Consider the following 23,498-nt stretch of genomic DNA (forward strand, 5'->3'; position numbering starts at 1 on the left):
TTGGCTCCAGCCATGAGCTGCTCTCCTCTGGCACTCCCTCCACACTCCAGTTATTCCCCCATCACCTCGGGATCAGCATGCAGGGCACACGGCCAGCCAGCAGTGCCACCAGTCACTGCTCCTGAAGCCAAGCCCAGCTCCAAGGTCAGGAAGCCCAGCCTGGAGCTGCCATCCTGCTCCTCCAGGGGGTTTCTTGGAGCTGTGCCTGCCTTGGAGCAGAACTGCTCCATCCCTAGGGACTGCCTGGAGAACAAGAGCTTCAGCCCCAGAGAAGTGGCTTTTTTTAGGGCAAAACCCAGGAGAACCCCACGTGTGGAGGATTGTGCCCCATGCACCAGCTGGATCTACAACAAAAGCTGAAAACCTTCCTGAGTTCAGGATTTTCCCCAGCCTGGGCAGCAGTGACCAAAGGGCAAAGCTTCACACTTGCATCATGCTCAGTCAAAGGTGAGGGTGGATCTGCCCAGAGAAGCTGTGGTGCCCCTGGATCCCTGGAACTGTCCAAGGCCAGGCTGGACAGGGCTTGGAGCAGCCTGGGACAGTGGAAGGTGTCCCTGCCATGGCAGGGGTGGGAATGGAAAAGCTTTAATGTCCCTTCCAACTCAAACCAGTTTAGGACTCTGATTCTATGAGATGAGACATGCGAGAAGCCTCGCCCATGTCCCAGCACACCCGGCTGCTCTGTCCCGCAGCCAGAGAGACCCACAGCCCTCCAGAGACCCGAGAGCCACAGCGACACCGCGACAGGCTCTGTCCCTGCCCGGCCCCAGCAGCTCACGGGGGACGCCCCTCGCCGCGGGCGAAGCTTTCTTGTCCCCAAAGCACGGGTGGCTGCCCCGTGGCCGTGCCTGGGTGTCCCCTGCACCTCCACGGCCACGATCCGCCGCATCCCCGCGCAGCCACGCTCCCCGAGCCCCGCTCGGGCTCCCCGCGCATCCCGGCGGCACCGCCCGCATCCCTGCCCGGCACGTCCCCGCAGAGTGCCCCGGCGCCCCCCGAGCCCCCCGGCCGCCCCCGTACCTGTGTCCAGCCCGGAGCCCGGCTCGGGAGCCGCCAGCGCCGCCGGGCACAGCGACAGGGCCAGAGCGCAGAGCAGCGGCAGCGCCCCGGCGCGCATCGTGCCCAGCCCGGGCCAGCCGCATCCCGGCCCGCCGCGGGACAGCACGGCCCGGCCCGCCCCCGCCCCCGGCCCGGCCCCCGGCCCGGCCCTGCCCCGCACGGCGCACGGTGCGTGTCGCACATCGCCCCCTCCCCAAAACCGGCCCCCTGCCAGCGCCCCCCGGGGCTGGAGGGGTTGGGCTGGGGTCTCCCCTTCCCCCGGGCAGCTCCGCGGGGTGACAGACGGACAGACAGACACAGCCGGACTCACAGCTGGAGCTCCAGCGGGTGTCGCGGGGGTTGCTGACACCTCCGTCCTGCGCTGGGGTAAAGGGACATCCCGCACCCTCCCGCCCTAAAATCCTCACTGCAAGAGCTTCTCGGGCTGTTTTGCCCCCCCAGCTGTGCCCAGCTGCCCCCGGGGGTGCCCAGCCTCGCTCCTGAGGGGGGACAGAGCACCCTTCCAGCATGACATTGTGGGGTGAGCGAGGAACCCCAGTTCTGCAGGGAGAGCTGCACCGGGCATAACCCCCTTTTTCCTTGGGCTCTGGGCCAGGTCAGCCCTTTCCTGGGACCTCACAGGGTTCATCTGAGCCAGCTCAGGTCCTCCCCAGCCACACCACCACCCCACTGGGAGGTATTTGCAGACTCACCCCAAAAGTGAGTTCCCCCAGTCACCACCCCACAGCAGCCCCACACGCTCAGCTCTCCAGGGTCACAGTGGCACAGACCCCACAGCTGGAGCCACACTGTGCCCCACGGGTGGGACAAAGCCCTGGGTGCTCACAGGTGCCCCGTGGGGGTTCAGGCTCAGGCCCATGGGGGAGGCAGGCTCAATCCCAATCCATGATAGCATTTTCCCTGCAGCAATCATGCAGAAACACAAAAAAATTGGGAATCTTCAGCAAGGGACAGCCAGACAAACGCCAGCTGGACATTCCTGCCAGGGAGCAGAAGATGCTCAGGTGCCCAGTGTGACACCCAGCTGTCCTTTTGCTCTGGTGAATCCACACCATGACATTGGGAAATGAGGATTCTGGAAGCTCCTCACCTTAAATCCCAATTGCTGCTTGAGACATGAGCCAACCTCGATGCACAACCCCTCTCTGTACCCTTCCAGCCCCTTCCCCTGCCACACTGACTCGGCTTGCCAAGGAAATGCAGGTCAGAGACACTCCAGGAGCCTTTGCTTTGCCATGTAGAGGATTTATTTGTCAAGAACATGTGACATGGGTTTGCCTTTCGGAATCCCACCGATTCCCTGGGATGTGACTGTCTGTCCCAGCAGCACTTCTCCCATCCCTTGGCATGTCCTGCAGCCCCTCCCTGCTGTGGGACTCTGCCCTCTGCTCCTCACACATCCCACCAGCTTGTTCGGGTGGATCACCTGCACAACCAGGTCTTTCCAACACTCTCCAATCCATAATAAGGAAAAATCCCTTGTCAAATTCCTGGAATGACTCTGCCACAGCCCTGTCTCAGCTCAGCACCCTCTTTTTAACCATGCTGTCACTTGCTGTATCCAATGACACAACCACCTCCACCCCCAGCCCTCTGTGAGGAGATTTGGGGTTACACCCCTGTGGGGTGCCAGCCTTTCGTGCAGGAGTAGCTGGACAAGGACCATGCCTCCTCCTCCTCCTCCTCCTGTGTTTGTGCTGTGCTGGGCAGAAAAAAGGCTGCCAGAACCAGAGAAATAATAAAAACAGACACAGACACAGACAAAGCCAGGGCTGGGATATTCTGTTTCAGAGCAATGACAAAAGTGGGGATGAGGACAAAATGAATAAACTCCAGTTATTGATGTTGTTTGCTTTGAATGAACTCAGCTCTGCTCCACCAGCTTGTCCCAGTCTTCCTTCCTGGGTGGAGGGAATCCTTTCTGGAGTTTCCATCTCTTCTCTCAGGCTTGGTTTGCTCAGATCTCACTTCTCCTGCTGCCTCACCCATCCCAAGGCTTCACCCCCAAATATCTGCACAGCCTTATCAGAGCCCCTTGGGCATCAACTGCTGCCATCCCTCAGTCCCCAGCCTTCCAGCATTTCTCTTATTGCTCCTTCTCTCTGAATTCCCTCCTAGGGAATGCCAAATTCCAAGTGACACCTCCTCACTGGGATCCTACTAAAAACCTGTGGATGGAAAAAAATCAGGCACACCCCAGTGATTTCAAACATGAAGGAAGAAGCAGAGCAACCTTAACCTTGTCCTCGCTTGCTGGGTGACCCTGGGTAATTTAGTCCCATTCAAGGGTCTCAATTTATTTTTTTTTAATCACATAAAGATGCAAAATTTGCCTCATCTGCAACATATTTTGGAATGTGCTGAGTGACAGCATTGAGTTGAGGTTTCGTTATCACAGTCAAGCACTTTCTGAAAACGGTGTTTTCACAGCCTGGAAAATATCAGGAGATCTGCTTAGGGTTGATAAGAAAGGATGAAATATACTGAGATGAGTAATCCATCACCTCGGAGGGGATGTAGGAGTCTGTGGATGATGTCTGAGACGTGGCTGGAATGAGGAATCACACAGATGATCCCAGGTTTCCATGCTCCAGGGAATAAAAAAATGCCAAATCACCTGAGCACCTTGAACTCAGCTGTGCTCAGTGTCTCACCCTGAGTTTTCTGCATCCTAAAATAAATATTCCAGGGAACGACTCTCAAGCCTTTTGAAACAGCCTTTTTTTCTTTTTTTTTCTGTTTCCCTAGAAAGTAGAAAAAGCCTGAGAATGCTACCCCCTAATGGCACAACCGGGCGTGGGGTGCTGGCCTTGGAAACGCTGATCCAAATTTTATTTACAGGGAATAAAGGGAATTGAAATCATGTGGTCTCTGCTGGCAAGATGTGCTCCTGGGTGGAGGAGACCTTGTGCAGACCCCTGACAGCAAAACCTTCCACCAGGAGTGGGAGGAGCAAAAAAAATAAAGCCATTTTTGGGATTTGGCTGAACTCCAACCCAGAGGTTCCAGCTCTAGAGTCTCGGATGTGGGAGATGGGAATTTGGGATCAGGGATCCTGCCTGCTCCAGCTCCCTACCCCCAGGGCTCAGGCAGGCCCTGGAGAAGCTGATGGCTGATTGGTGCCTTGGACCCAAAGAATACAACTGGAATAAGAAGAAAGAAAGGGAAAAAAATACTTTAAAAGAGCAGAAAGTCACCAAAAGGCTTTTAGGATTTTCAAACACATACGGGGTCGTAAAGCAGGTTTGGAGGTCTCTGTAATGTATCTGAAGGGGAGAGGTTGCTCAGCTGGTCCCCCAGGCAGATTCCAGCTCCCCTGATGGGTGTGGTGAAGCAAATCCTGCTGGGGACCCCTTGGAAGTTGGGATGGACACTGATCCACACTGATCCCCAAACCCTGCCCTTCAAACCTTCCCTCATACCCTGCCCAGAAATCTCCATTTTGTGTTTGTTTGGGATATCTCACAAATGTTACCAAAATCCTACTCTTCAGTGTCATCCAGCCCCAAGAACCCCAAACCCCACACAGACCATGCTGCATGTCCAGGGAAGTTCTCCTGCCCCAAACCTGATTATGCCCTGAGTGACCTCAAGCAAGAGCATCTCCTTCCCAAGCTCCAGCCTGACCAGGAGATCAGGGAGTTGAGGACCTTTCATTCCACACCAAATCCCAGGTGAGACCTTGGGGGATCTCATCACAAAAAAGATGGAAAAAGAGAGAAGAGTCAAGAGCTGAACTAGACCTTGTGCTCTGCAAGGTGCTCTGCAGCACCCAAGAGTTCCCAGAGAGTCCTTGGTGTTGTGTGACACCAGCAGACCCTGATCAAGGAGGACCACAGTGGATTTCTGTCCCCAGAAGGAAATGAGAGTGATTCTCCAGTTATCCAAAGAAATGAGAAGCTTTTCCTTGTGTTCTGACAGCCCTTGGGTTTTTCTGCTCAGTGCAAGTCTGGAAGTACCAACTTCCAAGAGAATTCCACAAGTATTATTGTTGTCATTATTAATTGTTTTCTACAGGTGCTACAGCAGGGCCTGGACATGTGACAGACTGCTGACACCAATCCTGATTTCCAGGGCTACCTGAGGGAGCACAGGAACACCTGCTGGGAGTGGGTTTAGGGTTCCATCAGGGTTAAAGCCAAAGGGAGCTATTCCCAGCATATGAAATAGTCTGGGTTGGAAGAGACCTTTAAAAGTGCTCGAGTCCAACCCTTCTGGGATGAACAGGGGCATCTTCAACTTGTCCAGAGCCACATCCAACCTGACCTTGAATGTTTCCAGGGATGGGGAATCCACAGCTTCTCTGAGCAAGCTGTGCCAGTATTTTACAGGAGAAACATCCTTCTGTTAAAAACCAGGAAGGAATCAATCCCAGCTGGGGGCTGTTTAACCCTCAACTTTACAGTTTTGCTGCCTGTTGTTCTCCAGAACTGCCATCTCCATGCTGGATCCACACCGCAAATTTCCAAACAGCTCCCTACTCAAACCGAACATCTGTGAAGCCTCTCTGGGTGAAAAAAAACCCGCAGAGACGCAGCCAATTCCTTAAAAATCCCAGTTTGGGATCCAGTTTTTCCCAGCTGTCACTCCTGGAGGTGGGCAGGCTCTCAGAGCCAACCCTCCGGCGCCTCCCGCTCAGCAGGCACACCGCACACACCGTCTGGGAATTGCTCAGGTTTTGGGTTTTTTTTTTGCTAAGTTTTTATTTTAATTCAAGGACTTTGCTTCATACAAAATGGAATTGTAGAAACAACTGCAGAATTCAAAGTTTGGCTGATAAATATTACTCAGGCAGCAAACTAGGCAATCACAGAACCTTTTTTTTTTCTCAATTTTTTTCCCCCTTTTTTTTTTGGGTAAAGTTCCGCTTGTGTTGCATGGTTGGAACTTTGATCGTTTTTCACACTGTTTTTTTAAATATAAAGTTTTGCAACAAACCCCCAAATTTATATCAAATATAATTAAAAATTAACAACTGATGAATACATTGTATCAAAAAAGTACGAAGATAAACATTTTTCCATGCACATACTTTTTTTTTATAGATATGTATATATGTATATATATTACATGCAAACATTACTTATTCAAAGTACAGCCACTACGAGACTGGTTCTGGATGCAGAAAACTGATCGGTGCAATTCAAGTTTGGCAACTCACTATGAGGATTCTTGGAAAGATGGAAGGACAGCAGAGAGGCTGTAAAAAAATGTTGGGAAAGGGGGATGGATAATTGTGGTCAGGCTTGTCTGTCACTGTCATCGACCCCTACGAGGCGGGTGGAGGATTTGGACAACTTGAGATTCTTCTTCGTGGTCTGCCTGAGAACTGGGGTGACCCAAGGCTGTGTTAGTGAAGGGCTGGGGGGTTGGGGATGGAAAATGGGAGAGGAAAGGGGGAAAAGACAGGATTATTCCATACAGAAAGACATCTCTGTTGCTTTCCAGTGTGGGTACAGTGTTTGCATGCACGGGCAGAGAGGTGGTGTTGTCCCTTCCCCTCGACTTCCTGGAGTAAAATAGGAACGTCCCCTTGAAAATTTCAAATAAAGTGTTTGTGCCTTCATTTCAGGAAAATGTATAAAACATTTGGTCACACTCGTGCTGAAGCCTGAAACAGGAAAATCCAGCAGATAAAGCTAGAGGATGGATGAAGGTCTTTCTGAGTGGAGGGGGGGTGGGGTGTGTCCAAAAGTGTCATCTGGTTGCATAGCCCTCCGTTTGGGAATGCCAGGAATGCCAGCCGGGACCTCTGGCTACCACACTGCCTTTATTCCAAGTGCACACAGATACAGAGACAGAGATACAGACAGGAGTTGTCCTTTAGCAGAATCCAGGGATGAGATCGGCCAGAGATTGCTACGGAACGGAACTCAAACAGAACACTGGAGGGAACAAAACCGGGTTGAGTTTCCTCGAGGGAAGAGCTACAGGAGATGTGAAGAACCACCCTAGAGCAGGCTGCTCCTGCCTCCTGAGGCTGAAAGACTTTGTCGAGAGCACGAGAGACCTCCTGAGAGTTTTGGTGGCATCTGATCCCCTCCAACCACCCCAGGGACAGAACAGATCACTGGGATCCAGCGGCATTTCCAGCGGGATTTACACGCATCCCGCGCGACCGCTTCGCCTGGAGAACATCCACAGGCCTGGGGCTTGGTAGATCCTCTGAAAAAATTCACCTCTCCAACCCTGTCCTCTCCTAGCAACGTTTTTAGGGATGTGCTTGCCACCTCCCACCCTTCCTCCTTTTACCTTTTGACCTCTCCATGTCCTCGGGCTGCCCTGTGCCCCAAACCAGCCCGACAAGGGCTCAGCAGAGCCTGGGCACGAGGTGCCACCCAAGCTTTGCCACCAGCCTCCCTCCCCGCCAGCACAGCGTGTGCCACTCTGCCAGGCTCACAGTGCAGGAATCCACACGGGCACAAAAGAAAGAAACCAGCCAGCGCAAGCGTCGTTGCAAGAACGCAGAAATCTCATCCCTGAGAATCAGAGTTAGAGGTTTGGATTATTATTATTATCATTATTAATATGTTTTTTTTTAACCTTCTCTTATCAGGCAATTAAAACAACTCACTCCAACTGCCCTCCACACAGGTGATGTGCCACGGAGTGTGGCCAGAGCTCTCTCAGCCTGCCTGGGGGAGATGCTGCTTCTCCTGCAGGAGCATCCCTGCAGATGCTGCCCTTTCCCACCTGCATTTCCTCCACTGGGCAATGAGACAAGGCCGGCTTTGTTTGCTGCAATCACTCCCCTCCCACCAATAAAAGTATATATATATGTATATATATATATATATAATATATTTATATATTAAAAAAAAATAAAAATAAGAAAAAGAAAAGGCCAACAAAACCCAAACCCAAAGCACGTTTGCCTTCCCCGCTGGAAGCTCCCAGCCCGGAGTGCAGTGTCCAGGGCGTGGTGGCCCCAGGGACCCTCCGAGGCTCCGGGTGGCTCCCCGGCTCAGCCGCCGCCCCTCTGCCCTCCCCACGCTCGCCCAAGCTCTGATGGCTCGAAGCAAGAGGTTGCATCGTCACTGTGAAAGATTTCAAAGGTTAGGCACTTAGTAGTGAACAACTGGAGCATTCGGTAGAAACGGTGGGACCTGGAATGACAATTGGACTAATTCTCTACATAAAGAGGATTTTTTTTTCTTTTTTTTTCTTTTTTTTTTTTACTGTACAATTTACAAAAATGCACACAATGAAAAGTTAAAGTTCTATCTAATAGCTTGATATAAAACCGATAACATTTCTTCTTCTCACCCCTATGCTTTTTTTTCCTCTTTTTGTTTGGGTGGGTTTTTTTGTGGACTTTTTTTTTTTTAAAGTTGTTTTTTTGCTAAATCAAGCTTATATTGTAAACAAGACAAAACAGTGAGGGCGTGTTGCAGTCAACAGGAGAGAGGGATGGATCGAGAAGTCTCAGCAGCAAGGAAACAGTCCTTACAAAGGAGCTCTCTTGTGGCTTTATCGTGTGTCAGTGTGAAGGACCCGATGTGGTGAGTGACATTAGAGACCCCAAGGGCAGCGGTGTCACAGCAGGGTCCCTCGGGGGTGGGGGTGGCACCAGCTCTGCCCTAAAGGATTGCAGTGGCTGAACATCAAGTCCCAAAGGACTGTCCTTTGTTCTGGGCTGTGTTCTCCTCTCCCAGTTTCTCGGGTGCATCTCTTCCTTCTCCGCGCTCAACGAGACAGATGCGGGGCGAGCGTTGTTGTGTGAGTCCCTTTGCTACCCCCGCCTCCCACCCTGGCAGGGGGGAAATTACCATGGTGAATTAATTAAGAAATAGCCCAACAAAACTGCGCCAATCTCGAGAAGGACCCACAGTTCTGCTTTTCCACCGTGGAAGGTGAGGATCGCTCTTCTCCCGGCTCCTGGCGTCTGCGGCCGGGTTGGCGCCTGGTGCGTGTCTTGGGACTAGACAAGGCAGTGGGGAGGGGGTAGAGAGGGATGTGCTCCTCCCACTGCCTTCCCCAGAAGGAGGGAGCCTTCTTCCTCCATCTGTCTAGTGCAAAATAAAAACCAAATCAAAATGAAAAAACTAAAGAACAACAGAGGAGAGAGAGGCTGCAGGGGCACCTCTGGCCCCGGGCGCCGAGCAGTTCTCGGGGCTGCCCCGCCGGCCGCCTCCGGCCCCGGGCCCCCGTGGGAGCTCCCAGCCCTCCAGATGATAAAACTCATCCTTATTAAGCCGCTAGCACCAGTCATCCTCATCGGCTTCGTGGTAGTAACTGCGTCCTCGGGCGCCAGGGCCCGCATTGAGCCCCAGCGTGTAGTGGTAGCCGTTGGGCACGCGGCGGATTTGGTGCGACTGCGAGGTCAGCGAGGAGACGTAGGAAGTCCTCGAGGAGCGGCCCGAGTTGGTGGCCACGGCCTCCTCGAAGGTGAGCGTGTCCTCGGGCGCGGCGCGCTGCGGGCTGTCGGCGGCGTTGTCGCGGTGGCCCAGGTAGGGGTCGGAGCCGATGCGGGCCACGGCGGGCGGCGGCGGCTGCTGCTCCCCCCGCAGCAGCGCGTTGTGCTCGGACAGCCCGCGGCTCAGGCGGCCCGGGGAGAACGTGGGGGTTTGGAAAGTGGTGAAGTGCATGGGCGAGGAGTTAGCGGTCTTGTAAGTGATGCTGGGGCGTGGGGTCAGTGGAGTCTGTGGGAGCTGCCTCCGACCCCGGCAGGGGGTACTAGCACCAGATGTCGACAGCAAGGGGCTCCCATTAACTGAACCACTGCCCTACATCAAAATTGGAACAGAGCAAATCAAAAAATAAAAAAAGGGAAACGCCGGACAGACACAAAAGCAGGCAGGTATCAAACAGAAGGAGAAGCAACAGAAGGCGGAGACGAGTCACAAGAGGAAAGAAAAGCAAAAAGAAAGAGAGAGTTTAGACAAGCACAGTTGGAGGGGGAGGCTCTCGAGAGATAATTCAACACGAGATGTGAAGAGCTGGAGAGTTCGAGTCTGGGAGCAGTAGGAACAGAGAGGGGCAGAGCATCGGTAGGACGCAAACGGGCACACGGCTCCGACACAGGGGACACTGCCCAGGGGAGGCACCCACAGCATACAGGGCTCGACATGCGCCTTACCTGGCCTGGGAGCAGCTCAAAAAACTGAGTTTTTGGGGGTTTTTTACAAATTATTGTTGTTTTTTTTTTATGATTTAACCTTGGGGTGAGTTGGTGCAGAACTTCACCCCACAGCTGTGAGTGCTGGGCTTGTGGGGAGATGTCCCTGGCCATGGCACAGGGTTGGAATGAGAGGAGCTTTAAGGTCCCCTCCAAACCAGACCAGCCTGGGATTCTATGACTCCATTTCTGTGGTCAAAACTGGATTATTATTATTATTATTATTATTATTACTATTATTATTATTATTATTTTATGGCTTCCACATGGAAGGAAGATCTGGGGGACTGTTTTCTGCAGGTTGGGAATGAAATGCCTTTGGATTAAATAGCCCTTTTCTGAAAAAATAACAACCAAAAGCTTTTTGGACAGGCTTTAACAAGTCCCTTTAACAGAAATGTGTTCACCTTCTCTTCTTTAATATAACACATTTGGGTTTTGAGTGGTGGAATAATCTGGCAGCTTCCTGGGTTACTAATAATGCCATGTGAGAGTGAACTAAGCTGCAGTAATTTACACAAATGCCACGAGTGAGAGGAACAGGCCCCTTTTTCCTGTTTCTGTTTACATTCTCCCAAGGCAGGACATGAGTGCATTGAACAATCCCTCAGCCTTTCCTGACCTAACATTTTGAGAGTAGACCTTTAATTTTTAAAGAGCACTTTTTCCTTGCTACCAACCCATCAGGCTGTCAATCAATGCTTGTTCTGCCCTGGCTGGCATTCCCAGTGACTGGCAACATTCCAGCATCCAGGGAATGTTTTTTCCCAGTTTTTCCCAAGAGCCTGAGCACCTCACAATTACAAAAGAAAGGAGAACTAAATTTTGGCCTGGAGAAAAGGAGGCTCACGGGAGACTTTTTTGATTTCTACAACTCCCTGACAGGAGGGTGGAGCCAGGTGGGGGTCAGGCTGTGCTCCCAGGGAACAAGGGATGAGGTGAGAGGAAATGGCCTCAAATTGTTCCAGGGCATGGTCAGGCTGGACATCAGGAGGAATTTCTTCACTGAAAGGGTGGTCAGACGCCAGAAGGGGCTGCCCAGGGAGGTTTGGAGTGCCCATCCCTGCAGGTGTCCAAGGATGGCCTGGACGTGGCACTCAGTGCTCTGGGCTGGGGACAAGGTGGGGACTGGGCACAGCTTGGACTTGGAGGATTTTTCCTACCATGCTGTGAAGCCCCAAGCAGGACCTCACTGGCTTTACCTACAACAGCCTGGCCTTCCTTCCCCATTTCCCCCTAACTTCAGCACACACAGAGAAGGTGCCCAACGCCCCGGCAGAGCTCAGGGCTGTTTCCCCACCAGCCTCTCCTCACCTGTCTGTGTGGGCCGTGCTCTGGGCCCCCGTTGGGGGAGGTGGGCCTGCTCTGGTCAGCAGATTTGGCCTGGGCACGGTCCCGGCTGCCGTAGCGGTCGCAGGAGTAGAAGCGCTGCTTTTCAGAGGAGGAGGAGGAGTGCTGCTTCCTCTCCTGGGAGCGACCGCGCTCCTGCTTCTTGTCCTTGGAAGAGGACTCTCCGTGGTGGGATACTGCAAGGAGAACATAGGGTATGGTGTCACCAACGTGTGTGGGGTGAGGAGGTCCTTCCATGCAGGCAGGACCCCAAATGCCACCTGAAGGGAGGAGGACAAGGGGTGTACATTCCCTCCCTGCCCTCCTGGGGACAAATCCTTGCTGGCAAAAGAAGGGACAGAGAAGGAGGTGCCTTTACAAACAAACTGTGGGTCTGCTGGGAGATAAAGCCAGATACTGAGGGATGAAAGAAACAATGGGAAGGAACTATAAATTCCATCAGAATTCCACTAATTGACTCACTAAGACAGTGCTAAATCTCTGGATTTAGATAAAAGAACAGAGACACAGGGAAAAGAGGGGGGTATACATTAGAAGGGGGAATGTATTAGGAAATTCAGGGAGTCTGTACCTCTCAAGTACCTCAGCCAATGGGGAAAGAGAGAGGGAAATGTGGCTGGGAAATTAGGATAAAAAGAGGCTGCATCCTATAACAACTGGAGAGAGACTCCACGGGAAATGCCCATGACCTCTCCCTTTATTCATGAATAAAGTCACAGGACTCCTCAGTCTCCTTTTCGGACATAAACCTCTGATGTCTGTGGATTAATTTTCCTGACACACAGCACTCACCAGCTTGTCCATCAGCCATGTGATGGGCAGCCCTGTCCAAGGATTTCTGCTTCTTCTCTTTCCGCCGGTGGCAGCGGTGGTGGTGGTGGTGGTGGCCTTGCTCCGGGGGCATCCTCTCCAGGGAATACTCGTACAGGTGCATGGCGTGAGGGCGCTGCGGGGTCAGCGTGGAGACCGAGCGCTTCATGGGGCTCGTGTCCGGGATGGGCTGCGGGGACAGGGAGGGACACCCAGTGGGGTGAGGGAAGGCGCCAGGCCCCGCTCGGCTGCCTGCTTCCCAGTGAGAGGAAGGGGCAAGGAGAGAAAGGGTTAACTGGAGATAGCCGGAATGGGCAGGAGGGTTTGTGGGATGTGGACTGAGTGTGAAATTTGGGGAAGGAATGTGATCTCCAAGTGCTGATCCATGGGGACCACGGGAGCAGAGGCACAGGCAGCACAGCACACACGGCAGGAGCTCAGCAGGGACACAGCACAGCAGCAGCCAAGAGCCTCACAAAGGGAATTCTCCAACACCAGTGTCACCCACAGCTGCTCCAGGGCCTGCATCCCAAAGCAACTCCACAGGGGAAAGCAGGCAGCGTTGCTGAGCACCACATGGAGAGGTAGAAAAATCAGGGATCAGGGTGAGGGACAGGCCAAGCCACCAGGAAATTCCTGCTATCTCCCTGCAGCTGAACACAACTCCCATCAAACATTTAACATCAAACATTTAACTCTCTTGCCCTGCCATCACTCCCTGAAGCCCTCGTGTCTGGGATAAGCAGGGTACTGTGTGCATCCTGCAATCCTACCAGCACATCTCCAGAAAGAAATACTTGGGTTTGCAATTGCTGTTTTTAAAACGTTTGTGTCCAAACATCTGGGCACTGAGAGCAGTAACAGCAATGCTGGACCCTCTCCCTGTGCCAGTGGCAGCTCCAGATCCTGCTCTGGCAGCTCCAAACTCTGCTCCTTTCTTTAGGTTCAAAACCCTAGACAGAACCCCAGACAAGTGTCCTGCTCCTCTCACTGCCTCTGCCTTCCCTCTGCCCACAGATAAAGCTCAGAAAATGAGAACAATTCCCACATTCCCTTCTCTGCTGGCCTCTGGCTGGCTCTGTGTGGACACAGCACCTCATCCATGCTCTGGATGCCTCCCTGGGTCTGTCACTGCATCCGAGCTGTGTGCCAGAGGAGAGATCTCAGGGAAGAGCTCTCCAGCCTGGCAGGGAAGTTCAGGATGTTCCCCAGTCCTCAGCCTGACACTTGTTTGAATTCCCAATCCAATAAGTGCCTCCAACAACAGCCCTCCCAGAACATTTACTCTGCTCACTGTAACCTTTCCTAAGAGCTCTGAATTATTTTTCCTGTCTGTCCTCTTCCGTTTGCTTATCCCGAAATGCAGATCTCTGCTGCCCTGTGATATTTACCCAAGGCAAAGCCAATTGTTTCCCAGCTCTGCTCATTATTTTGAGTGGAAAAAACACTCTCTCCCTCTCACTGAGGGCAGATTATCCTGGGTATAAAGCTGCAGTTCCCCACATTTTGGTGCTTGCCACTGAAGGGCACTTGGGATCCTGGTGCTGGAAGGTCTATCAGAGGCACAAGGCTGGGATGAGGGAGCCCAGCACAGCCTGTGGTGTGTCCAGTTCCATCAGCAGGACCACATTGTGCTGCTTTTGTCACCTCTTGTGGCTCTCGTTTGTGTGGGCAAGAAATAATACACTTCATGTCTGTCCTTGCTCAGTGCTGAGCCTGCAGCTGGGGGAAGGCAGGAGGTCTGGGAACTGGACAGTCTGATGGGCAAAATTATGGGGAGTGGAAGTACTTCCCACCAAAAACACATCCGGATTTTCAAAATCCATACAGGAGCTGCCAGGAAGAAAGCAACAGAAAATTCCCAAAAAAAAAAAAAAACAACCCAAAACCAAAGAAAACCCCAAAAACCAAAACGCCAGGCAGACTGACAAGAAATTAACATTTCTTTTTGGGATTTGGTGCTGCTTCCATGCTCACTCCAGGGACAGAAGTCCCACTGACACGAATCTGTGGCAAAGCAATGAATCCCTTTTCCACAAACCATGGCAATGCTCTCGTTATGGGATGCACAGGCTCCCAAAAAGCCTCGGCAGACAGCACTGCACCCCTGCCGAGAGCTCCTAATCGCTGCTTCGTTACCAACCCGATTGTTTTCACTGCCTAAATTCCTGAGCAACAAGGCATGAAAATAACTAAATCAAAAAAAAAGCAAACCACCCAGCCCAAGCCCTGCTACCAGAGCGAGCAGCGTGCAACCATGGATCGAGGGAACAGCAGAAAAGTGGGAAAAGAGAGAGAGAGAGAGAGCAGCTGCACCGGAGTGACTCCAAATGAGAGGGGAGAAAAGTCAAGGGTTAAAGGAAGGTTAATTAATTCTTAGGATGGGTTGGAGAGGATACAACCGAGTGCAAACTACATACTGCCAGGTAACTCCCAGGTGACCGTGCTTTGCTCCTCTGCAAACAATTCGGACAAGGTGAGGGACATTATTGGAAGCAGCCCCACAGTACAGCCAGTGTCAGACATCAGATGTGCAGCAGACACGATGACGACCAGGGAGGGAGGTGATGGGGGCAGGACAGCAAAGAGGGAGGGTGAAAACACAGGAGGAGGGGGTTTTTTAATATGTGGAACGTAAAAAGAGAGAGGCGAACAGAAAGGGAGGCGTCCAGGAACAGAAAGCATTGCAAATAAGAGTTAGAAAGAACTCAAAGTGTGGGGAGAGGCAGAGCAGCACGTGAGAGGGAGGGTGGGGGGCACGGAGGGGGGAGACACACACAGAAAGGACATCAGTTATTCACCCAAAGCTACAACCACTAAATATTGTATCATTAAATGAGGTTAGAGCCGAGATTCCGGGCCTGATTCACAAGCAGGTGTGGCACAAGTGACACCCTGGGGACACAAACCATGCTTCTGCCAGGGACACTCCTGCAAATAAATATCTGACTGCCATGGAGAGGAGTTTCCCAAGGCAAGTTCCTGCTGGCCTTGCTGCTGCCAACTGCACTGGTAAGGAAGGAAAGAGGCTACCTGTGGGCTAGGATAAAGGACAGTTTCTTGGAAGGAGAATGGCTTTGCTTTGTGGGCTGATGCTTTTATTAAGCACGTTGAGAAGTGCTGCTGATAATTCAGACACAAAGGCTGCAGTTTCTGGAGCCAGGTGGGAAATCCTATGGCTGGGAGGAGCAGCCCCAGCATGCTGGTACAATTCCATCTACTGGAGCTATTGCAGTGTGTGCACAACACAGGGTTTCATTTTAGGGTGCAACAAACCCTTCACGTTCTGCTGCTCATGGAGAACCACGCAAACAGACCCCAAGGCCAGGCTGCTCCCTGCTGGCTGTGTGAATCAGGCCAGGGAATGAGGCAGGACATGAGTGGTGAGATGTCACACAGGAGGCAGCATGGTGGCTGGGCAGCATTTGGGACAAACAGCAGCAAATATGTGAAATGGCCAAAAATGTTACATCCTACACACTATGGAGCATCCACAAGTCAACTCTAGTGAGGAGATTTCTTTAAAAAGAAGTTAAATCAACAAGGGAAATCCTCAGCACCATTTGACTGGTCAAGGTCACAGGACAGGACAGAGCAGGGAGGACACTCAGTGTCTCAGTGCACCTTTCAGGCACAGCTCCCTGCTGGTCCTTGTGCTTATTCCACCCATCAAAGTGAGTCACAGCACATCTCCAGCTTTTTTTCAGGACAGGGCACAGGAGCATGGCTTGGCTGGCTGGATAGATGGCACACAGCTAATGGGAAATGTGCCTTCCAGGAATACAGTCTGCAAATAGCCCTGTCCCCAGACAGTGACCCAGACACCCTTGGGTAGCCCCCAGGTAGTGACCCAGCCACAGGGACCACCCTGGGCTGCTTTTTGCTGCAAGGAGGGAGAAATAAACCTCGGGCCAGTGCTGTGACTGCAGGGGAACAGCTGCCACACCCTGCAGGGAATCCCTGCCATCCCAGCACAAGGGCTGCTTGCCCATCTCCGCATTTTTCAAAAGCAACGTTCAGAAGCCACTTCCAACCCACGACAAGCAGAGAGAAGATGCTGAGCTCTCAGCCTCCCAGCACCTGGCTAATGCCCCTCTCTCACCTGGGTTTCAGCAGCCAGGCGTGGCATGGAGGCTGCCCTGCCCTGGCTCTCCAGGCCTGGCTGGGGCTCTCCGTTGGCAACTGTGGGGCTGATCTCCTTCATCTCCACCACCTGATCAAAACACAGAATGGGTTCAGCAGCAGGAACAGCAGTAGCAGCACTGAAGCCACCAGCAGCTTCTCGAAGTTTGGTTTCACTGGGAGGAGATGCTGCTGATGCCTTAAGATTTTAGCTTCTCTATTTTCCATATCTGTAATCCTGTAATTCTTAGTGTATAACTCTAAACTCCATTCAGGGTGTTAAGATGCTGTTCTCAGCATTTTTAGACAAAACAATTCCTCTCTAAGCTCGAAATTCAAGAACACCTTACTGTCTCAGGCCCCAAGATATGTGAACAGCAATGAATTAGGGATAGCAAACTTGGAGTAATTGACTTCATCACCTGAAGCTGTAACTGAAGCTTTAATCACCCCAGATATGTAAATGGACACAACCTATAAAGTATGAAAAACTCATGACCTGCTGTCCATTTTGGGTGTAGCCCCTGGGTGAGCTGTGATTGCCCTAAATGCACCTGAAGACCTTCAATAAATATAACTGCTTTTATTCTCCTAACTTTCTCTAGCCTCTGTTTTAGGTCAGCCCCTCAAGTATGGGAAAGGGATCGACTGAAGAGCTGTGGAGTGCCCAGGTCAGTTTGTCCTCAGTGGGATGAGCTTTTCCAGCAGCCACAAACCTCACCTGTGAGCTGAGAAACCCCTAAATGAGTTGGGACAATGGGATGGAGACTGGGGAGAGAAAACCTGAGGTAACCCATGGCAGCAGGACAGAATTCCAGGAAAACCATGTGCAGATCAGGCTGTGGGATCTGCAGGATTTGGGGTTTCTCCATAATGCTCAAGCAAACCAGACAGAACAAAGCCTCGAGGGACAGATCTTCTGCTAAAGCAGGTCCTCCTGTCTTCACTTGGCTTTTCTAAGTATCTCCTAAAATCTCTGAAGTTCTACCACACTTCTGAAATCCGCTGCACCTCAGCCTGCCTTCACCTGTTTTTAAAATGTTTTCTAAAATTTCTCTAGATCTAACACAGCTCTAAAGCCTGCTTGATCTCACCCCATCTTCACCTGCTTTTTAAAAATGTTTTCTTAAATTTCTGAAGTTCTACCACAGCTCTAAAAATTTCCTGCATCTCACCCCATCTTCACCTGTTTTTTTAATGTTTTTCTAAAATGTCTGAAGTACTACCACAGCTCTAAAAATCTACTATACCTCACCCTGTCTTCACCTGCTTTGTCTAAACATTTTTAAAATTTTCTCAAGTTCTACCACAGTTCTAAAATCTGCATCTCACTCCATCTTCACCTGTCTTTTTCCAAAACTTTCTAAAATTTCTGAAATTCCACCACAGCTCTAAAATCTACCTCACCCAGTCTACACCTGTCTTTTCTAAATATTTTCTTAAATTTCTCAAGTTCTACCACAGCTCTAAAATCCCCCGCATCTCACCCTGTCTTCACCCGGCTTTTCTAAGTATCTTCCAAAATTTCTGACATTCTACCACAGTTCTAAAATCTCCTGCATCTTACCCTGTCTTCACCTGGTTTTTTTTAACGTTTTTCTAAAATTTCTCAAGTTCTACCACAGCTCTAAAATCTCCTGCATCTTACCCTGCCTTCACCTGGTTTTTGTAACATTTTTCTAAAATTTCTCAAGTTCTACCACAGCTCTAAAATCTCCTGCATCTTACCCTGCCTTCACCTGTTTTTTTAATATTTTTCTAAAATTTCTCAAGTTCTACCACACTAAAATCTGCACCTGCCCCTGCCCACCTTGGCCCCAGTTGCTCACCCTCTCGCTGGGGATCTCCTCGGAGTGGCCTCGTTCAAAAGCTGGGCTCCTGGTTTCATAGAACACGTCCTGGGTGCGCTGGGTCCCCCAGGAACTGGACTCTTTGATCCCACCCTCCGGGGGTGGCCTGGCCGAAGGAAAAGAGGGAAAAAGATTCATTCTTTTGCAAAGAGGTTTTGCTGGATTTGGCAAACCTAACTCAAGTATCCTTTAGGGTTTCGCTTGTGCAAATTGGTTGTGCAGGATGGGCACAGCGGCTGGTGAAGCTCCAAGGTCCCCTGGGTTTTTCCCTGTACAGCCTGAAGATCCCATGAGAACAAGGAAATCAAACCAGCCATCGTTTTTTTTCCAGTAACTGAGTTGTCTCTTACAACTTTTGCCACTTAATTCCTGCTGGACAGTGAAGAATTTTGGAGTTCAGGCCAATTCTGTGTGCAGGACCAGCTGGACATTGGTCAAACACCTCGACCATGCTGAAATCCCTTCACCAAGTGTTGAGTTTGGTGCTGGTTTTCTCATCAGGGTTATTTGGGATGTTTAGTCACCTGTCTATCACTAAAAATCCATAACACTCACAATCCAGAGGAAAATCGCCTGGAGAGCAGGAAATGGAGAACTGATTAAGGATCACTGTCATTAGGACTGTTTGGAAAGCTCTCCATGGAGGGATTATTATCCCAAAGAGAGAGTTGTGTTGTGGCAAATCCCAAGGAACTCTTGCTGTTACCCAATGCCACAAGCTCGAGGGATGGATTTATTCCCAAGGATCTTTGGGAAGATCCCAAAAACCTCATTGCCAGGATGGTTGCTGGGGTTGGTTTGGTCGTTCTGCAACGGTCCCAAGTTCCTGTGAGCAAACTCACAACGGGAAGCTCTCCAGTGAGGATTCAAGAGACCATTGAGGAAACACAGAAATCCCAGATACCAGCACAGGGATCACTGCAGCAGGAGCAGAGGTACATGGAGGAGTTTTGGCAGCCACCAGTGGGAATTGTCCCAACCATGGTGTGAAGGGGCTGCTGGCCTTGGTGTCACCAGAGCCACTGGAGCAGCTGGGGTTGATGGGGTTGACTCCATGGGGGTTGTGCTGGCTTTGGAGGGAGGTCAGGTGATGCCTGATGATTTCTGCCTTTTCTTTTTATATACCCTTCTATATATTTTATATACCCTTTTATCTATTTTCTGTACCCTTAGCCTAGATGCTTGTAATTTTTGCAGTCTGATATTCTCGCTTAGTTTTGGGGTTCTGCAAGACAGAAAAACCACACATTCACAGTAAGAAGCCAGAGAGCTCTGTGTTATCAAAAACTCGAGGTTTCAACCATGGTTGAAACTTTCAACGTGTCAACTATGGTTGAAACCTTCTCTCTGGAACATATTTTTTAAACTGGGCTCTAGCCTCATCTGGGAGGCGATTCTTTAGAATAGGGGGACATTACTTCATTTGTTAAGTTTTTTATTGGTGGATCCTAGACAGATACGCTAATTTGCAAAGTCCATAAAAACTGCGTACGCGTTATATGGCTGTGCATCTTGGCATGTTTCACCTTTGCAGAGCTGTGCACCCAGGATCCTATTAAACACTGAGGTAAAACCCTTTTACCCCTTTAACCCTGTCTGCCCATAACTCTAAGCCCAGCAAAAGGCAGCCCATGGATACTCACAAGGCTCCCCCGTTGTTGAGCGAGGCTGAGCTCTTCTGGCGCAGGAAGGCCTTGGCGTTGTTGAAGGCTGTGGGCTGGGTCTGCTCCAGGGTGGCCTTCAGCGGGTGGAACAGGGACACTGGGCCAGGCTGCCGGGCACAGGGAACGTGTCAGAGCTGCCATGGGCTGCAGGCACTTTCTCAGTCCATAAAAAGTCCACTTTGCCACCCTGGGACATCAGCGCAGCAGAAAGAGCACCGCAGCCTGGGCACAGCTGGGAGAGGCTCTGAGGGACACCTGGTACAAGTCCTGCTGCAATTCTCCTTCCCTCAGAATGTTCCCCAATTCCTGCTGCAATTCTCCTTCCCTCGGAATATTATTTCCCCAATTCCTGCCGCAATTCTCCTTCCCTCGGAATATTATTTCCCCAATTCCTGCCGCAATTCTCCTTCCCTCGGAATATTTCTCAATTCCTGCTGCAATCCCCCTTCCCTCAGAATGTTCCCCAAGTCCTGCTGCAATTCTCCTTCCTTTGGAATATTTCCCCATTTCCTGCTGCAATCCCCCTTCCCTAGGAATGCTCTCCCACTCCCCAGAGCACAGCATGGAATTCCCACAGGGATGTGGCCAGAGGGGCTGTGCAGTTCCAATGGCTCGCTGTGCTGTCCCATCCATGTGGGACACATCTCCACCCCATGCTGGATCAGCAGAACATCATCCTGAAATCTTTTCTGGATCTTTTAAGAGAGCAGCTGGATGCTCATCCTAAAAACAACAGGACTTTGTCCTGCTGGAAACAATGGGGCTTTCAATCCCAAGCTGGTTGGGTGAAAATATTTTCAAGAAATATTTTCCAGAATTTGTAAAAACCTTTAAATCTATCAGAGCCAAAATGATTTGGAATGATTCCTATTTTCAAAAATAACTTAAACATTTTAAGAGCCAAACTATCAGCAGCTTTGGTCTCCCGAAGAAACCTTTTGGTGTTCCCCAGGCTCTAGGCCACTTTTGAACACAGGATTTAGACAGCCAAACATCAGTTGCCATTTTTTGGAAAAGATCTTTCTTTCTTTACTGGAAAAAAGCAACTGCAACAATTAATTTTTTTATATATATATTTTTGAGAGAGCCTTTCAGGAGAGGTTTTTATTTTCAAACCCAGCCTGAAGGAGCAACCAGACCTTCTGGATGAATTCTGCTGGTGATTCTTGTTAAAGCTGCCCGAGAGGGAGGATGGAAAGACAACTTTTGTACCTGGCAGAGTCCCCCGGGGGGCTGGACTTGCTCCCTGCTGTTCTTATTCTGCTTGTAGAAGTCAAATATCATCAGGGCTGCATAGACCTTCCCCACAGTCATCTCATCAGCTGCCAGAGGAAGGGAAAAAAACACGGCAGAGACATTGCAAGGGTGAGGAGAAGAGAAGAATTAGAAATAACAGCAAATGGGTGTGGAAAACAGGAGAGGCAGGAAGCAGCGTTAGAATAATGAGGCGAAACAGCCACAGAAAATAGGGGAAAGAAAAAAGAAAGACAAAAGGTTACAACAGATTCTTCAGCTCTTTGCCTGTTGCTGCCTTCCCTTGGTTTGGATCTCTGTGGCAAACACAGGGATTGTGTAGGGAAGAAAGCAGGCAGGAAAGCTCAGTGGCATTGTCAGCACTGCTGAGAGAAGAACCCCTAAATTCATCCCAGACCCACAGGCAGCCCTTAATCAACCAAACAGCCTCATTCCTGCTTCTCTGAGTGACAGTCAGCCAGGGCATCATGGGTTAATACACCTTTAAGGAGTATTGCATTTTTCCAGGTGTTTTTTTCACCCTCAGAGCCATGGGACAGCCCTTCCCTGCCCAGCACTGAGAACTTGAACATAGAGAAATGAACTGGAGCAGCAGATCTACAGCAATCAAGAGAGGAGCAGAGGGAAAGCCTTCAGCAGTCACAACCCACTGATTTGCACCTCCTCAGCTCCCTCATTTTTCTTAATTAACAATGCCTTTATTACTCTGCACTGCTTCTCATTAATCAGGACTCCAGAGCTAATCAAGATAACAGCAAACTTCCCATCTTCTCAGCACATTTGCTCAGGACCAAGCAACACAAAGGCCTTTAGCCCCAAAACCCTCACTTCTGATTCTGCAAATTCTCAGCAAGCTTTAACTTTTCTCCTCCCAGTTTTCTGCAGCTCAGATGGCAGAAAATTGCCTTCCCATCCTGCAAGGCATAGGTTGGAGGCTGCAAAGCTGTGGAAAAGCTCTGTGGAAGAGGTTACACAGGACATGGCTCTCTGCTTGGTGCTGTTTGGGATTTTGGGTTTGCCATGCACAGGAAATCTCCTGCAGCAGAATGAAATCCATGCCTAGAGCTGCCCTCAGCTCCCCTAATCCCTGTGGGACAGTGCCAGGGCAGCAAGGAGCATTGCAAGGAGCTGAGCTGCCCTTGGTGTCTTTGCTGCATCCTCCAGATGCCCCAGTGCCCAGGTGGGCTTGGGACAGAGCAGACAAGGAGGGAGGAACCTGTTCTGGGCTTCCTGGATATCTGGAATGGATATCTAGGAAGTACTTACGTTTGTGAGGAGGCACCAGCAAATCCAGAGTCTTCTGGGACAGGTTGGGCCAAACCAGCGAGATCTCCTTCCTGAGCTCAGCGTCGCACTGGTGCTGCTTCACTCCTCCTGCAGGGATGGGAGAGGGAGAGCAGTGAAAACCCTGTCCTGGCAGCACATCCCACTGTGTGCATCCCACTCCCCTTTCCTTGGGAAGGGAGAGCCAGCACAGCCCTTCCCTGGGAAGGGAATCCATGAATTCCGTCATGACAGAAGTGCAATGAACTCAGCAGGACCATCCTTGCCTTGACCTGGGGACCCTGAGCAGCGAGCTGGGACTTAATTTAAGCTCAAACTTAATCCATTTATCTGTGGGTGCCTCTTCCTTTCGGGAGTGCTCAAGGAAAGCAGCAGCACCTCCCAGGTGGGATAGAAAGGACTTGGTGTGAGGTGCTGGACAAGAATCACAAAATCACAGAATCATGAAATCATGGAATGGTTTGGGTTGGAAAAAAGCTTTAAAAGTCCTCTAATCCAACCCCCTCTGCCATGGGCAGGTTTACCCTCCACTGAGCAATATCATGATGAAATATAAACATTTTGCCACCAACTCTCCCCAAAATCCTTGGCAGTGCCCCACAAGCCCAATGTCCTGTCCAGCACCTCCATCCCAAGGTGGAGCAGAGCCAAAGCCCAGCTCTGCTCAGGGGCCAAAGCCAAGCCTAAACACACACGTGGCAAGTGATTAAAGGCAGTGTGAGCCACAGGCCAGCTCCCCGCTGAATTCCCTGCACAGCAGGCAATTAAAGAGCTCATCTGAATGACAGAGATTATTTTCCTGAGAGCAAAGCGAGGGGAGGAGGCTCTGGGTACTCTGTTACACGGGGGCTGAACTCCCACACGAGAAGTCATTAGGGAGGCTTTATTAAGGCCTGTTAGGCCGCACTAAAGACTCAATTAAATGTAGCACATGAAACCTATTCAAAGGGAGCTCGTAACAGCAACCCAGGGCACAACCTCACAGCC

At 50.9% G+C, this 23,498-nt stretch overlaps 2 protein-coding genes across 11 annotated transcripts in view; both read right to left on the reverse strand.

The window, feature by feature from the left end:
• The window catches only part of LOC146429987 (uncharacterized), a 69,048-nt gene extending 67,869 nt beyond the window's left edge, over positions 1 to 1,179 (reverse strand). Inside the window, exon 1 of the mRNA XM_085076368.1 lies at positions 1,021 to 1,179. Coding sequence (XP_084932494.1) covers positions 1,021 to 1,117 — 97 coding nt within the window. The 5' untranslated portion in view covers positions 1,118 to 1,179. The remainder of the gene's footprint in view (positions 1 to 1,020) is intronic.
• Positions 1,180 to 2,826: 1,647 nt separating this feature from the next.
• The window catches only part of CACNA1B (calcium voltage-gated channel subunit alpha1 B), a 279,796-nt gene continuing 259,124 nt past the window's right edge, over positions 2,827 to 23,498 (reverse strand). For 9 of the 10 annotated variants that reach the window (XM_085076372.1, XM_085076378.1, XM_085076379.1 and 6 more), the window contains 8 exons: positions 22,494 to 22,601; positions 21,186 to 21,295; positions 19,953 to 20,080; positions 18,289 to 18,415; positions 16,440 to 16,550; positions 12,320 to 12,527; positions 11,492 to 11,703; positions 2,827 to 9,785 (listed from right to left, as the gene is read on the reverse strand). In XM_085076372.1, coding sequence (XP_084932498.1) covers positions 9,258 to 9,785; positions 11,492 to 11,703; positions 12,320 to 12,527; positions 16,440 to 16,550; positions 18,289 to 18,415; positions 19,953 to 20,080; positions 21,186 to 21,295; positions 22,494 to 22,601 — 1,532 coding nt within the window. In that variant the 3' untranslated portion in view covers positions 2,827 to 9,257. The remainder of the gene's footprint in view (positions 9,786 to 11,491; positions 11,704 to 12,319; positions 12,528 to 16,439; positions 16,551 to 18,288; positions 18,416 to 19,952; positions 20,081 to 21,185; positions 21,296 to 22,493; positions 22,602 to 23,498) is intronic. The other variant, XM_085076381.1, reaches the window with a different exon arrangement.

Source organism: Lichenostomus cassidix, chromosome 17 (genome assembly GCF_008360975.1).
Source record: "Lichenostomus cassidix isolate B80296 chromosome 17, HeHo_3.0, whole genome shotgun sequence".
In the NCBI taxonomy this organism is placed as follows: Eukaryota; Metazoa; Chordata; class Aves; order Passeriformes; family Meliphagidae; genus Lichenostomus; species Lichenostomus cassidix.